This window comes from Triturus cristatus, chromosome 6 (genome assembly GCF_964204655.1).
Source record: "Triturus cristatus chromosome 6, aTriCri1.1, whole genome shotgun sequence".
Classification (NCBI taxonomy): domain Eukaryota; kingdom Metazoa; phylum Chordata; class Amphibia; order Caudata; family Salamandridae; genus Triturus; species Triturus cristatus.
In genome coordinates this window covers 778515511-778533090 of record NC_140589.1, presented here as the reverse complement: position 1 = coordinate 778533090, position 17580 = coordinate 778515511, and the positions used below count along the sequence as shown (strand labels likewise).

Below are 17580 nucleotides of genomic sequence, written 5' to 3'. Positions count from 1 at the left end.
ACCCTGGAAAAGCTGACCTAAAACATGTTAGACAGTGCTAAAAATGTGAGTATCTGGGCTCCCGTACAGCAGCACTTCACGTCTCTGCCAATAACTCAATCTATACCAGGGTATGCCCCCCTGTTAGGCATGGGAGCAAACTAGTGATCTAGTGGAAGCACCCAGGCAGGGAAAATATGATAGATGGCGGCAGAAGACCTCAATACTTCAAGGATTCCGGACTTTGTATGCTGTATTATGAATGTATCAGGTAATTTGTACAGTTGCAGAAATAAGTCTTATTCATTAGTATTTGTTTGTGTTTAAGTGTAATACACCGGTAAAACCATTTCTTGTCAATGTAGTTTATCTGCCCATGTACCACCCCACACAAACTACTAGTCTCAAGTTTTGCAGAATGTTTTATGTATCAGAAATATTACCTTTCATAATCTTAACGCTATCATTAACTAAAGGAGCTCATAATGGTCTTGCATAGTACATAAATGTGTATAGGTATTTTTGTGATGACTACGTGCCAAAATTGCTGCCGGTGACCTTGTGAATAGCTTTGTTTCTGAATCTTATGATTGTTTTCAATGAAAGAAGAATAGTTAAATGTTTGTTATGAGAAGCACCAGAAAGAACCTTTTGAAATGTTTTTTTTTTCTTCCATTGCTTTGATGATGTTTTTGCACTCATTCCTGTGAAAGTCTACACACGAGGGCAAAGTTTGCCTGCCAGAAAGGGCAACTGCTAATGAAAATGTGCCTAGTATTGTGAAAGCGTGTAGGTGATTCCTATTGCATGAACCCATCAGAAACTATATTGAGATTAGCAATTGAATTGCACATTGTACACCCCAAAGTTTCCATTCATCGCCCATGATAAATAAAAGGCACACTGTTCCAAAATGACAACTCCTCACAACCAATTTGATGGAGAAGGGGTCACTCAAAGCAATTGCTTGTTAGGAGCAAGTACCCTCACCCACCATTAGGTGGCATGCTTCATCATCGGGCTTGTGCCTTGTCAGGCCATCGCTGCAATGTCCGACGAGCCCTACAAGAAGGCTCTTTGCAGATTCACTCAACTGTATTCCTGGAGTATAGGGATTCCACATACAGAGTCACACTTGAGGAATACCAGGCCATTATCCCTGGCAATTCCCATCTCTTGTTTTTAACCTTGACATAGGTCCCACAGCTCAGATTGGAATTACAGCATTTGCACCTATAGTCAACCGTAACTCACACTCCTTCCAGTCATTCTCCAGTTACACACGGGGAACACTCAGCACCCCAGGCACTTTCCTGGCACCTTTCAACAAAAGATCTCTGGCAAACAGCCCTCCTGGGGGTCCCATTGGGGATTCCAGCGCCGGCCCGACTAAGAGCAAGCCAGATGATGAAGCATGCCACCTAATGGTGGGTGTGGTCACTTGCTCATAACAAGCAAATGCTTTGGGTGACCCCTTCTTCTCCCCCAAATTGGTAGTGAGGAGTTGTCATTTCAGGACAGTGTACCTTTTGTTTATCATTAGTATATTGTAGGAGAGTGTACACTGGCCCACACAAAATCTCCCAGTCCCCCTCTTCTCTTGTTACATACATTAACATACAGGCCTTTGTGAAACTGCTATCCTGGAGTTGGTAAGTTCTTCAGCACCAAGTTTACATTTTGTACTTCTGCTTGGATCATTGTTTCAGCGGCCTGACAATATTGTTTGCCGTTATCTAAAACCTTGATTAGATTACATTAAAACTATTACTCACCTAGATATCTCACAAGAGCTGTTTTCATAAACGTTAGTTTGCGCCTCATGCCAATTAGCAGTGGGGAAATATCAAAGTAGCATGGAGTTGTAGAAGTAGTTTACCTCTGGGATAGTGTTTCAGTCCTGCAGTAGGCCAGAAATCCCCCATCTTCAAGAAGCAGCTATTTTGAATTTAAGAGTGTGATTTTCTAAGAAAACAAATTTCTCAGAGGCATTCCTTCGATTCTCTTCCAGGGGATCCTCATCAATAGTCATAAGCATTAGAATATTCCCGCCCATGCGCGGGACCCCGGAAACACTATATTATATTTGCCCCACATATATATATCCATAGAAAAACAAGCAATTGCAGCCTACTAAACACCAGAGCTGAATCATGCCATAAGGATTCTCTACCATACATGAAAAAACATGCATTAGAAACAGGAGAAAACAATAGCAAAACTTGTTTTAGAAACTGTTTTAATGCTCAGCACACAGTAGAAATCCTCATAAACCACTGAAAGCATAGGAAGCTCCCAGGCTGCATTGCAAACACCCAGTCTAAAAAGACTGAAAAGCTAACTTGTAGCTGCATAGCAATAAACTGACACTGTGCCTTTAAGGCACATCTGACCCCCAACTTCCCATCATGCCTCAGGGGTGACAGTTAGGTCAGTTGTTCTTTCTGGCTCCTTCAGGAAGGATCCTGGCAACACAGCTCCACTCTTTTCTGATTTTTGTCAGAAAATATTTTAACTTTTCACAACCTTTATTCCTTACTTCGACGTTTTACATCAGTTATAGTAAGAGGTTGTCTTTTTTGACAGGTTTGGGCATTTTTTAATATCTTAAAATGCCATCTCTTTTTGACCCTTGCCCTTCTTGTGGCAAAAAGAAGGCCAAGACTGATTCTCATAGGGTCTGTATCCTTTGTCTACCGGAGGACCATGATCCTACGACCTGCCCTCACTGCGAGAACCTGTCCAGAAGAACTTTGAAGAACAGGGAAAGGATTCGCCTGTATGGCCTGGCAGGTAAACCATCTGGAAGATCTGCAGTGAAGAAGGGCTCCAAGAGGTCTAGAACGCCTTCTAGAAGCAAGTCCTCGCGTCCTTCTGCTTCAGCGTCTGGCTCGGCGCTGACAAAAGATCTTCAGGTGGGTCATATTTCCAAGAAAAGACCTTCGACGGCGAGCTCGCCGTCGAGAAAAGGTACGACGTCGAAGACTCGTCCGCCGTCGTCAGCCAGGCGGCGATCGGTGTCTAGAGACAGGACCCCTCCGCCGTCGTCAACCCGGCGACGATCAGCGGCGAAGAGACCCTCTGCCGTCGTCAACCCGGCGACGATCGGCGTCGAGGATCGGAGACCTTCCGCCGACGGCGACTCGGCGTCGAGGAGTGTCACCCCTCCGTCGTCGAGGGCAGGCACACTTCCGTCGTCGCAGTTCCACCAGCGATCGACGTCGAGAGCGAAGACTCCTCCGCCGTCGTCATCCAGGCGACGATTGGCGTCGAGGATGAGGTCTCCGTCGTCGTCTCAATGGCGTTCGGCTTCGAGGGCGAGAAATACCCCTCAGCCGTCGTTGCGCAGACCGTCGACGTCGAGATTGGACGCAGCTCCGCCGTCGTCTAGACGACGTTCGGCGTCGAGTGAGAGGGTCCCTCCGTCGTCTGCTTCACATCGCCGTTCGACGTCGAGGCATCATTCTTCTCGGCACAGGTTGCCGTCGATACGGCGTTCGGTGTCGAGCGCACGGGAGGCCCTCCAAGCACAAAGACAGAAGCACAGATCGACGTCCAGAGCACGCTCAACGTCGAAACAGGCCTCGGTGAGGTCTGGGGATGGATCGGTGGTCCTAGTGACGGAGTCAGCTTCGCGCTATTCCTCCTCTCACTCATCCAGAGCTTCTCCAAGGTCGGCTACACGGAGGGAAGTGGCTAGCCATGCCCGCAGGTCTCCTTCAAGACAACGCGAGACCACTGCTGCGGTTCCACTGTCGCCCAGATGGCTTCTACCCGTACGTCACTGGCAGGACTCAGGGGCTACAAGAAGGATGCAAGAGTATGCCAGTCTGGCGCATAGATCCCCGCTTCAAAGATTGGTGGACAGAGTGAGCCCTCCCAGACAGGCACGCGAGAGGTCACCTGAGACGCAGCGCCATAGATCGCGCTCCCCAGGCGAGAAGATCGTGCAGTCAGATCACGGGCCCGTGATCATCGACGAGGTAGAAAAACACCATCTACTTCCTCGACTTCCTCCACCCGATCCTCAAAGAGGGATTACTCCCCCACGCTATCGGACAGCCCAGTGTCTAGGGTCTCTCCCATTGACGATATCAACACCTACCATGAGGTTCTGCAGAGGGGGGCTCAGAAGCTCAACATTGAGATGTCAGTCCCGCAAGTCACGACAAAGGTGATTTTCGAGACCTTGCATCAGAAGACTGCGTCTCGGCTGTTGCTCCCATTGGTTCCTGGGATCCTGGAACCTGTCATGGACACCTTCTTAACCCCGGCAACCATCAAGGCGGTACCGGCTCGCATCCTTAAGAAATATAAGCCGGCTACCTCTGACCCGGTCCTTGTTAAGATGGACCCTCCTGCAGACTCGGTCATAGTAGCAGCGGCAAGGAAGACTCGCGCTGTATCGTCCTCTTCTTCTGTCCCACCAGATAAAGAGAGCAGAGCTCAGGACTCGTGGGGTCGCAAAGCCTACACGTCGGCGGCTGCCTCCCTTAAGGTCTCCAGCGCGGCTGCGCTGCTCGGCCGGTACGACAGAGCTCTCTGGGACTCGTTGGAGCGGTTCAAATCCAAGCTCCCAAAGGAAGACCAGAAGGATTTCGAGGAAATAGTCACTGAGGGATCCCTGGTGGCCAATCAGTCGATTAGCACTGCGGCAGATGGAGCGGTGCTAGCAGCGCATTCTTACGCGCATGGAGTATGCTCCAGGAGGTCGTCCTTGTTGCGACTAACAGGACTGAAACCTGATGCGCAACAGAGAATCTTGAATCTACCATTCTTTGGCTCTTCACTCTTCGGCACGCATGCAGACGAAGAGATGGGTTGCATGAAGACCGAGTTGGACACCCTCAAGGCGGTTGGGTTGGAGAAAAAGAAAGAGTTCAGACGCCGCTACAGACCCAACCAGCGCAAGGGGCCTCAACAGAGGGTTCAAACCCCTCAGTGGTCCCAGAATAAGGCCCAAGGAAAGTCACAGTATCGAGGAGGAAAGTCCAACAGAGGTAGAGGGGGACACCAACAGCAGTCCTCTACCACGGCGAGAGGAGGGAAGGCATGAGCAGTGGCTTCCTCCGCCGCCATTGCCCACTCCAGTGGGAGGAAGTGCTTCACAACATCTGGCAGAGTGGGACAGCATCACAAAAGATCGCTGGGTGCTGAATATACTGCGCAATGGATATGCGCTTAGTTTCTGTGCGCTTCCAAAAGACATACCACCAAAACAGTCCCGTCCTCACCAGTTGCAGCTGCTTCGGAAGGAGGTGAGGGCCCTTCTTCAAAAGCAGGCTATCGAAAAGGTTGCACCTTCTCAAAGGGGAAAGGGAGTGTACTCACAGTACTTTCTGGTCCCCAAAAAAGATCAGGAGCACAAATTTCGGCCGATCCTAGACCTTCGCCTTCTGAACAAGGTCATCGTCAAGGAGAAGTTTCGCATGTTGGCACTTCATCAAATATGTCCACATCTACAAGTAGGGGATTGGATGTGTTCGGTGGACCTCCAAGATGCGTACTTCCACATTTCCATTGCAAAGCATCATCGCAAGTACCTGCGGTTTGTGGTGGGCCGCCAGCATTACCAATACAAGGTCCTGCCCTTTGGACTCAAGTCGGCTCTGCAAGTCTTCACCAAATGCATGGCAGTGGTGGCAGCCTGCCTGCACAGAAAAGGTCTCTTCGTCTACCCATACTTAGACGACTGGCTGCTGAAAGGTCCATCCCAGCAGCGGGTGAGGCAAGACTTCCAGGTCTGCCTGCAACAGTTGCACGATCTCGGCCTTCATGTCAACATGGAGAAGTCAGTGCAGCAGTCCACCCAAACCATTCACTACCTTGGCTCCGTTCTGTACACAAGCGTGGGAAGAGCGTATCCTTCGGAGGAGAGACTGTCCTCAATGAAACGGAAGTGCGGACTCCTGCTCCAGGTACAGAAACCGTCAGTCCGACAAGTGGCATCCCTGCTGGGATCCATGGCGTCCTGCATCTTTCTTATCCCCAACGCACGGCTGCGGATGCGGCCTTTGCAACAAACTCTGGAGGACCAGTGGGATCAGTCAACAGGTCGCTGGGAAGATCGGATATGTCTTTCCCAGGCGGCGAGATCCTCCCTCACATGGTGGACTCAGCAGCGGAATCTGATGGTGGGAGTCCCTTTTCACCAGCCACTTCCAGTGCAATCGGTGGTGACATACGCGTCTCTACAAGGCTGGGGGGCACACATGGGGTGCCTTCAGAAACTAGGGCGGTGGTCGGCGAAAGAACAGACCTACCACATCAATATGCTGGAGCTCCGAGCAATCCACCTTGCTCTCAAAGCTTTCCTACCGGCAATCGAGTCAGATTCGGTCCTGGTCCAGACCGACAACACAACGACCATGTTCTACCTGAACAAACAGGGCGGAACTCGGTCACGTCCTCTCTCCCTGGAGTCTCAGGCGATCTGGCACTGGCTTCTCGCCCGGAACCTCTCGGTAGTGGCAGTGCACCTTCCAGGAGAGCTCAATATCAAGGCAGACGCACTCAGCAGGCACTTCGAAGATCAGCCAGACTGGGTGCTGCACGATGAGGTGGTGGCGGACCTTTTCCATAGTTGGGGTCGTCCGGAGATAGATCTCTTCGCAGACGACGAAAACACAAAATGCCACGCCTTCGCGTCCAGATTCCACTGTCCAGGGACAAGGGGGAATGCGCTTTTGATGGACTGGTCAGGGACATATGCCTACGCCTTTCCTCCTCTGCCCCTGATCCCCAAGGTGGTGTCCAAGCTTCTCAGATCCAGCGTGACGATGCTTCTGATTGCTCCAGACTGGCCACGGCAGTGGTGTTACCCGGACCTTCTTCATCTGTTGGTACTTCCACACAGGAGACTGCCTTGCAGGCCGGACCTGCTGACCAAGATGGGCTGGAGGATTCTGCATCCCAACCTTCCCTCACTGAACTTGGCAGCATGGCTCCTGAGGTCCTGCAGTACGGACATTTGAATCTGCCTCCTGAGTGTATGCATATTTTGAAGGAAGCAAAAAGGCCCTCCACGAGAGCGTCGTATGCGTTCAAGTGGAAGAGGTTTTTTCTTTGGTGTAGAGAGCATCACCTTGATCCTACGAAGGGGCAGGAGGATGTCATTCTTCCTTACCTTCTGTACTTAGCAAGAGCAGGCTTAAAGTATGCTTCTAACAGGGTCCATTTATCTGCCATTACAGCATACAGGAGATCTCCTAGTCAGCCCTCCTTTTTCCAAATGCAGGTGGTCAAGGACTTCTTACAGGGGTTGAAGAAGGTGTATTCCCCTGTTCGAAACCCTTCTCCTCCGTGGGAGTTGAACTTGGTGTTATCAAAATTGATGGGCCCGCCCTTTGATCCAATCCATAGAGCTTCCTTGCAACATTTGTCTTGGAAGGCCACTTTTCTGGTAGCCATTACATCAGCACGCAGAGTAAGCGAGATCCAGGCTCTCTGTACTAAGGAGCCTTACACTGTTTTTCACCATAGCAAAGTGGTCTTACGGGCACATCCATCTTTTCTCCCTAAGGTAGTGTCTGATTTTCATATTAATCAGTCCATTTCCCTTCCTTCTTTTTTTCCCGAATCCAGCAACCCCAGCTGAGCGGTCGCTTCATTCCTTGGACCTCAAGAGGGTACTTAAGTTCTACTTAGAAAGTACCAGGGGCATCAGGAAGACAGATCAATTATTTGTCAATTATGGCGCCATGAGGACAGGCTTCCCAGCCGCTAAGAGATCCATCTCCAGATGGATTGTGTCCTGCATTACCTTAGCTTACCAACTGGCGAAAAGGCCCTTACCAGTGCCGCCTAAGGCGCATTCCACTAGAGGGAAAGCGGCCACTGTTGCCTTCTTGCATGATGTCCCGATGTCAGAGATTTGCAAGGCTGCAACCCGGAAATCGGTTCATACCTTTACGAGGCACTACTGCCTAGAATCTCTTTCTAGGGCTGATGCTCAAGTAGGCCAAGCCTCCTTGAGGAATCTATTTGGGTAGCATAGTTTTTTCTTTCTAAGCCTACTGAGCAGGTTTTCTGTCTTTTTCCCTTTGCCCGCAGGCAGATGAGGTGAGGCTCGCTATTCTATTCTAATGCTTATGATTATTGATGAGGATCCCCTGGAAGAGAAGGATTAGTTACTTACCTGTAATCCTAGTTCTCTTCCAGGGGTATCCTCATCAAAGTCATAAGCAACCCTCCCGCCTCCCCGGGCAAAGGATAGTTTTCTTTTGAACATGTTGTTATCTCTTTGTGCCATGGCTTTTTCAGTCTCCGCAAAGAATAACTGACCTAACTGTCACCCCTGAGGCATGATGGGAAGTTGGGGGTCAGGTGTGCCTTAAAGGCACGGTGACAGTTTATTGCTATGCAGCTACAAGTTAGCTTTTCAGTCTTTTTAGACTGGGTGTTTGCAATGCAGCCTGGGAGCTTCCTATGCTTTCAGTGGTTTATGAGGATTTCTACTGTGTGCTGAGCATTAAAACAGTTTCTAAAACAGGTTTTGCTATTGTTTTCTCCTGTTTCTAATGCATGTTTTTTCATGTATGGTAGAGAATCCTTATGGCATGATTCAACTCTGGTATTTAGTAGGCTGCAATTGCTTATTTTTATATATATATATATATATATATATATATATATATATATATATATATATATATATATATATATATATATATATATATATGGATATATATGTGGGGCACATATAATATAGTGTTTCCGGGGTCCCGCGCATGGGCGGGAATATTCTAATGCTTATGACTTTGATGAGGATACCCCTGGAAGAGAACTAGGATTACAGGTAAGTAACTAATCCTTCCTCGCCTTTCAGGCATCATTCTGGTCTGCAACACTTTTCCTCAGCAGTAGCGCTCCAGCACTGCCAGGGGGCTAACACTGCTTCAGGACCCACTCCGGCTTCTGGATCCGATGATGTAATTGGCACGCATTGGGCACCAGCTGCCATATCGAGGTGGGTCTGGTGGTCTCTCATTGCTTGACCAATACATTTTATTTTTTTTACATCTGTCAAGTGTTCTCTGCAAAAAAATCATAGGTGTTGTAATAAGATGTCTTTGTTGAACCTGCATGGCATCTGCATGTGGCGCATGGGCTCCAACCAGGACTCTGTTAACTGCGACCCATAGTCTGTGATTCACCCAAAGCCCATCAGTGGGTGGGAGAGCAAGTTATTTATAATGGGTATGTCTTCTGACAAGGGACAATTGTCCATGATCTCAAGCAGGTCTTCTGTCTGATCCGGTACGATTCTTCAGGACATCTCAATCACCGTCTTGGACACACCCCGCGAGCGGACCTGGTCCGGTGGGTTTGGCAACTACAGTGGTTCTGACCTTGACACCGCCCAACTCTATCCTCCGCAATTGAGTAGAAATCTTCGCCCAAGTTGCTAGAGCCTGTTTGTCCTACAGCAAAATTACACTGATCCTTAGTAAGAATGCTCATCCCGCAGTGGGAAGCTTGTGCAGCACGTGGTTGTCTTGGTCTCAAGTTTCAGTGCTGGATTCCTTCACAGGGCTCAAATCAACCCAAAAATGGAGATGCGCATGTAGCGCTGACTGGCTGCATGGAGTCCTTCCAAGCGAATGAGTTTTTGGGATGATATGGGGCTGATTCGAACCCTGTTCAGGAATTAAAAACTTATCCTCGAGACCCAGAACCCACATGAGAAACATGGTTCCCACTGCGGGCTGATTGGAGCCCCCCATGGGTTTTCAGCATATTTTCAGCTCAGGCCGTATTTGGCCAACCTGTTCTTGAGGTTTGTCACCAGGGACCCCCCCTCTCCTTTAGCAACTGTATTACCTTTCATAATCTTTATCTCTCTTGCTCATGGCACCCCTGTGAGTCCTGATGATAATCTGCCTGTAATACCCCCCTTTTTTATTGGGATCAAAACGCCATCAACTTTGAAAACCACAGACCCTATATGATTGTTGCCAACTTGCTGTACCAGGCCATGAGGTTCTTGAGGTTTGTTGATACACTTGTTGATCATGATTAATCATTTGAGAGTATCACCTCAAAAGAGAGCACTAAGCATAGTAGTTTTGCACCAGTATTCTCTGTGCCGCTATGTGTCCTGAAATTGTTTTTCACAAACTCTTTTGAATAAATTGAATTTGCCATTTGATTCTTCGTGCAAATTTTTTTTTACCGGGGAACGTTGGTTTTTTTGCTATAGTTATTACCCTAGGTCACCAATGATCCTTGGGTCTCCCTTGTTTAAATATTCTGTTTGTCCGAGACTGTCCTTGCTGCCGCCACCAGAGGTTGATTGTGATTGTTGAGGAGAAGATTATTCAGAGGTCTACAATCCGCTTCCTGTTTATAAATCTGAAGCTTGCAACTATCTAGACTTTCAAAACACAAATGCCTTGAATACATCACCAGTTGGGGCTATTCCTTAAACTTGTGGTCAACTAGGGGGTCTCTTAGTGCTTCTGTGCCAAATGTGTCTTATGAAAACATCACAGGTGCCATAATAAGATGTCTTTGTTTAACCCACATGAGATCTGCATGTGGTGCCTGGGCTCCAAACACGACTCTCCTACCGGCGACTCCTGATCTCTGGTGCACCCAAAGCCAATCAAGGAGGGAGAGGACAAGTTATTTAAAGTCACAGCCCACAGTGGCCTACCAAAACATTTCCTCACTCTCCTAGGTATGTCTCCTTACAAGGAGCAATATCCCGAGAGATCTTTCCACAATATTTTGTTGAAAGAGATTCAGCCGGCATTCCCTGTTCTCTCTGTTGACCCCAAGCAGGCCTTCCATGTGGTCTTGTTAGAATGTTCAGGACATCTCCAGCTTCTTCTGGGACACTCCTCAAGAGCGGACCTAATCCAGAGTGTTTGTTGACTCCAGTGGGTCTGACCAGGCACCTCCCAACTCGTCTCGTCTTTAGGCTCTGTCCTCAGCAGTTAAGAATACATCTTTGCCCAGGATGCTAGCCTCTTTTTTTCTGGCACTGACCATGCCACTGTCCCGTAGATCATCAAAACAGTTATCTGATTGTAAGCCTAAAGCAAATAATTATTCAGAGACCGACAACCACCTTCCTCCTAATAATTCTGAAGCTTGCAAATTTCTCAGAACACTAGTGTCTTGGATACATCACCAGAGGGCGATATTCCTTAACCTTTGCATCGTCTCTCAGAAATATGTTCATTCATAGCAGTAGTGCAATTAGCATTGGAACAGTTGGCGTTTACTTTGCACCCCGAGGAGGCAAAATCTAATTTTGACAGAAATCTTCCTGCCTTCCTCCACAGTGAGTTTTCGCTTCCCGTCAGCAAGGCGTTAGTGTAAGCTATCCAGGCTGCCTTGGAAAACTTTTTGTTGGACCAGCAGTACATGTGCATATTTCCATGTGGCATAGACCTGCCTTTGCTGTAAACAGACTCCCACTCCTCATGATGAATGCTACATGCCTTCTGAGTTGCTCTGTCCGAAATTCTGTGAGAATTTGTGAAACTGGCCATTGTCTCTGAGAAAATATGAAGTAGCTCTTTCCCAACTTGGTCGATGCAAGTTTGAATGCTTCAAAGCAGATCTAGAATTGTGGCCTGGACTATGTTGACACTGCATCCAGATTAATGGGTACGGCATGGATGTGTTCTACTGGTTTCTCAGAAGATGTCTTGGCAACCCTCAAGGACATGACCTTCAAGTCATCCTCTGGCAGCTCTGCTGTCTCAGGCCTCTCTGACTTTCTCTCCCCACCTTACACCACCATCTTTTGCTGAAAAAGTTGGAGGGAGAGATTCTTCAATTTTTCCCTTTTCCCCCCCAATTGGGAACAGTCGCTGTAGATATATAGGGTCATTCAGCTAATGTATAAGGAATATTCTTTACCCTCCTCTTCCCTCCCGCAAGACAATCCTCTTTTTATTTAGCTGTGCTGTCCGACACATTTCCGTTTTGAAGACGGACGTTCTTGCCATGCTGAGCAAAGGGGCCTTAAAGTTGATGCGTCTAGATGAAAGGGGCTTGGGATTCCATTCCATTTGCTTCTTAGTCCCCATGAATGCCTTTACTCTAGAGTCCATCCTTGATCTTCAACTTCCAAATTTGAGCCTGAATGCAGGATGATACTTTGGGTCCTTGGACCTCCAGAGGACCTGCTTCCACCTTCCAATTCTCCACACCCACAGATGTTGCCCAAAGTTCACTTTGGGATCCCAGCACTATCAGTTCGCGAACTGCTTTGTGGGCTCACAACCGATTCTCGTATTTTCACAAAACTGCTGACTGTTGTGGGGACTTCAGTGAGGCGGTCAGGAATCCATGTGTTTCCACATTTCGATGACTGGCGTCTGAATGGACAGTCCTCAGTGCTCTTCAGCAACAACTTCAATGCATAATGGTTTACCTCCAGAAAAACACAACACTGAAGGGAGCCATCACAAGAGTGGTGTTAAACAGGGCTTGCATGTAAGCTTTTCCTACTCCAAAGAGAATTGTGGATTATCTGGAGATTATCTAAAGACTTCTGACTCTAACAGTTACTGGTTCTGCAGGTCTTGCATCTACTTGTCATTGCCTCGCGCCACCAGGTGATGGATGACGGCACTTTCTTAGAGTCTCCGGTAATAGCTCCAGCATCTAGGGCTCCTCATGTGAACATCCTCTGATCGACTCACCCAGATCTGTACTGGTGGATGGAATCCTCCATCCTAGTGTTTGGTTGCCTATTGACCTATACACAGGCACTGGTTCCCATAGTCACAGATGCTTTCTCGCTTTCTGGAGTGACAGTCTGGGATACATTATGAGTTAGGCTTTTGGTACCAGCAGGACCAGCTTCTGCACATAAATGTACTGAAGCTGTGGGCAGTCTGACTTTCCGTGAAGACATTTTTTCTTTTCATCTCTTCAAACACCAATTAGATTTTGTTGGATGGAACACAATCCATTATTTCAACAGAGAGGGTGAGATGAGGTCATGGAATCTGTGTTAGGAGGCAACTTCCTGTGGCAGTGAGCGCAGCAGTAGGGTAATTTTCTCAGTAGCGCTTCATCTTGCAGGCTCCAGGATCCTTCACAGTGAGAACAAATACTCAGCTGCCTCTCACTGGAAGACCGCAAAAGGGAAATACAGCCCTCTGTGATGGAGGCAGTCTTCTCTGGATTGGGGTGTCAATACACTGATCTTTTCATCGCACCCCAGAGCAGGATGTATCCACAGTTTTGTGCTCTATACTTCTCTCTAAATGGTTCTTTGGGAAGTGCCTTCAGGTTCAGCTCTTCTTATGACCTTCTGTATGTGTTTTCACCTACACCACTTCTGATAAAATACCAATGAAAGATGAAGGTAGAATCCTGAATGTCCAAGATTGAGCACAGGGACTCTTGTACACAAATCTGTTGCCACTCAGTCCCTCTTCCTGACCCACACAGTGTATATACTCTCACAGCATAATGGTCCGATCTTCCAGCACAATGCCGAAATGCTACTACCGCTATTGAGTTGTCCCTGCTAGAATTCTATTGCATCCTTGTTGAGCTTGTAGGTGTTTTCTTGTTGGCCAGGAAGCCAGCTCTAAAAGTTATTATCTAGCAATTCCCACTGCCTTTTGCATTGCAAGGTCTGACAGTGGGTACATTTAAAAGCTATTTGGTTGTCCTGTCTGCCTTCATGTGTCTTCCTGACCAGCCATCCTTGTTTAGATCTCTATTTGTGGCATTTGTAAAAGTGTTATTTTCCTTGTTTCTGCCCGCTCATTTAATTGTTCCTTAGTGCTATTTGAATTTTGTTTACTTTTACTGTCCTCCTTGTCTGAGAAATTGCAGTTGCCTGCGCATACAACTTTATGCCCTCGCTATTCATTCTTCTTTCACTGGTTGTCACCATGTTGATTTGTCATACCTATCCAGCCTTCCCAATCAAGGTGGTGCCTCATTATTACATTGTTCAGTTCCTTATCGTTTCATCCTTCTTCCCTTCTCTTCATCCCACCAAAGAGGAGTAGTTACATTGAGTGGATCCCAGCTTTATGTCCTACTAGATCAGTCGCACTTGACGGGGCAGAGTAGATGACCAGCTTTTTGTGGACTTTGCAAGAGCAAAGAAAGGGAAGCCAGTGACTAAAGACATTGGGTCACCTTCTGTAACAAGATCTGTTACACCTTTGCCAAGAAAGATCCTCTCAATCGTGGCCACTCTACTATGGCTACAGCTGGTTCCATACCTCTTTTCATGGGCTATTTGTAGGCACTCACCTGGTAATCCCTGCATATTTATACCAATGTTACTGCCTCACAACACATGCCTGCAGATACATTGACACGCATGTTGCATGATTTTCTTGGTTAAAGTGCACTCTTCAGTCCTGCAACCTAGGGATGTACTGCTTTGGGGCTTACTCTTTGGGAAAAGAGTTTGCAGGAAGTTGTATCCAGTAGAAGAAGAAGTTACTGTAACAGTTGCTCTCTTCCCACAGACTCCTCACTGCCCTCTCACTTCTCCTGTCTGTTGAGTTAGTGCACTGAAGAATAATATCTATATAAGTATACAAACTTGTTATGTGCTGCCATTGTCTCTATCGTGGATGCTCTTTCAGTCCCTCTCCACACGCTTTGATGGGGATCATAAAAAGTACCATGGACTGACGCCACTTGGCACCTAATATTAGCGATGTTGTAATGTCTGGTGGGCAAGGTCATAGCTTATGTTGTGTGGCATCATCTGGCAGTCCTGAATTGCTTTTGCTGGGGAAAAGTTTTGAGGACCAATCTGATGCCTGGTGCCGATATTGTCAAGCTGAGTAATCTGTTGGAAGATCATTTATCCACCAAATATATTGTTACTGAATGTAAGTGGTTTTTTCTTCCTGTCTCGACAGACTATAACTTTCTTCAGTAACGTGGATGCATGTCATTAAGTGAGATATTCTCCTATTTCTTATTTCCGCAGCTGGGAACAGTGTTGAAGTGGATGAGTCTTTATTCCAAGATATGGACGACTTGGATCTGGATGATGAAGATGACCCAGACTTTAATCCTGCCGATTTAGACAGTGACTAACAAATTTCTTGGACTGGCATATTCTTGGAGGCTGGAAAGTCACAGCATCTGTGGCTATAACTAGCTTGCTTTTTCTTTTTTATAAAAACAAGAAAAAAGTTTTAATTTTCAGGAGAATACTCTTCTGAATATCCATCACTGTTGCTTAATAAATCTGCTTAATAATCTGGGCTGGCAGCAAATGGACCCTGTTTTGCAACTTACCTGTCAAGATCCTTCATTAGTTTGTCTCTGAGGTTCCACCTTCCCATACACAATTTATAATTTTTAAGATAAGAGTTCTCTGTGTCTCTAGGCAGGTTAATGGTAGTAGGCATATTAAGTTTGCTTCTTTAGCAAATCAACTATTGAGATTTGTTTGCGCAAAAGCCACAAGTGAGCCATTTGTACCAAAATCACACATTTTAATTTCCGGTTTAAGGAAGTTGCGCATTGCCCCTGAGTTCATACTCTTGGAAGTGAAAATGTTTGTCTTTGGTCTACCAACAATTCTAAGACGGTGCTCAATCTGGACCATTGTTAAGTTGTGGGAATTGCATGGCCATCTTATCAGTTGACCAATTTTATTTTTAGGATTGTTGCTTATCCGGTGATCATGGCTATTGAACCAAGACTGATGTGATTTTATTAGTCGTAGGTCACAGAGCAGCATTGACCACGATGCATGGCTTGCTACCTAGGTAGACCTATTGAACTTTTCATGCTGTGATTTTGACTGGATACTGGTGCCTCTAAAGACACACAACCTCTCTAAATTGACTAATATCTATTTGGCTATGAATATTTCAGTTCTATCTTTAAAATACATTTGACTGAATTGACCCATGTAGTGCACAATAAAGTTCTGAGCAAAAGTGTACATTTGACATTTACATTGGTTCCTTGAGTGAACTGGTTATTCACATTTACCATTTTGTCAAACATCTTAACAGTTTACTTGATTTGCATTCTGGGATTTAATATAACTGTGCAGTTCCTTTTATAAAGTCTGAGTTTGTTGTAAACTGTTTAGATTGTAATGTGCTAGCGTACGTACAGAAAACGTCCCCATATTCTGGGTGACCGTCATCTCATCTTCCATTTCAACCTTTTAACCTGAAATACCACCATATGAATTTGTTTCTAACAAATCATCTTACAGTCTATTACAAACACATAATCATCAACACCTTACAACCTAAGTATAGAAAAATAATCCCTTGGGCCGACACAAATTTAAAGAAGCTAAAATGAATAGAAGTGGGTGCCTCGCACTCTGATGGAGAAACCAAAATATGGTATATAAATCCTGAATGCAAAAGTACTTATTATTCAAACTCGTACGCCATTGCATAATCCTCATAAAAAGAACTACACAGGATCCTCTAAAGGTTCTGCAGTCTGAATTGAACTGCAACCAAAATATTAGACTTGCAAGCCTTCTGCATTACCTTTGCCACAAACATGTCTCCAAAATAAAAGAACTGGAAGATTACATCCGCAAGAAGACTTCTAAAAGCCTACCCAGAACACAAATAACAAGTCCTACACAAATAACAATCGGACTTCCTTCTTACAGCTCTCAGATACTAAGTTCACTGATTTGTTCAAACAAAAAGAAGCACTCTCTGGCACAATCTTCAAAGACCTCTTACTTCCCACATCTGTTGTCTCTGCAGAAAGAAATATTCCCCACAAATTTCTATAATAAAGTATTTTGCCCTCCAGACCTCCTGCCTCGGACTGATCTTCAGAATAAATAAAACCTTGATCCATTAGTCCAAGTTAGCTGCAGACCATTCTCTCATGGCCCATGTCTAGGAAAACTGAACGAAGTATCTTCACCGAGATCTTTATTTTCGTAGAAGGAAGCAGTCTATACTCAAAAATCTAATTTGATTTGCGGCTCAAAATCTGCCTTGATATCCATCTCCGTTAATGTGATGTACTATGTGGCTATATCATCTCTCCACTCCTTGTTCATCCTCACACCCTTACCACACCTAATAGACTGCTGCATTGACTTTGAAGACTCCGATTCCTAAAACTTGAAAAACCCTAAACCTCTCCCGTAGTTCCCACTAATCCGTACGACCTGCGCTTTTGTTAGACAACATACACATTTGGTGAGGTGCCTAGACGTATTCTGGCACCCCCACAGGATATGTTGACCTAGAGACCAGCTAGCTCACAGGGCCACCATAAGCCCCCTTAACCTTACCAGGGAGCGAATAGTTTCTGGCAACCACTGAACATGACAACCCTGACCCCTCATGATCGTGGAAACAGATCAGAACCTTTTGCTCAGTCACTCGTGCTTGCATGTGCTCAGAGAAATATACAGAAAATACACCGTGAGATGTTTTCAATATATTTATTGAACTGTTATTCTTGTATAGAATACATACGCTGCAATAATCAGTAGACAGAAGAATAAGAAAGTGATTACAAGCACCAAATGATTAAAAAGTAGACATAGTTCTACCATGGTGGTAAAACAGTGTATGTATGCGGCATATAAACAAGGCAGTAATAGGGCATACTCCTACTATGCAAGCCCTACTCTGGGTGAACCTA

At 46.2% G+C, this 17580-nt stretch overlaps 1 protein-coding gene across 1 annotated transcript in view; it reads left to right on the top strand.

The window, feature by feature from the left end:
• RWDD1 (RWD domain containing 1) overlaps positions 1-15883 on the top strand; it is a 148030-nt gene extending 132147 nt beyond the window's left edge. Inside the window, exon 7 of the mRNA XM_085611346.1 lies at positions 14915-15883. Coding sequence (XP_085467472.1) covers positions 14915-15024 — 110 coding nt within the window. The 3' untranslated portion in view covers positions 15025-15883. The remainder of the gene's footprint in view (positions 1-14914) is intronic.
• Positions 15884-17580: the final 1697 nt, after the last annotated feature.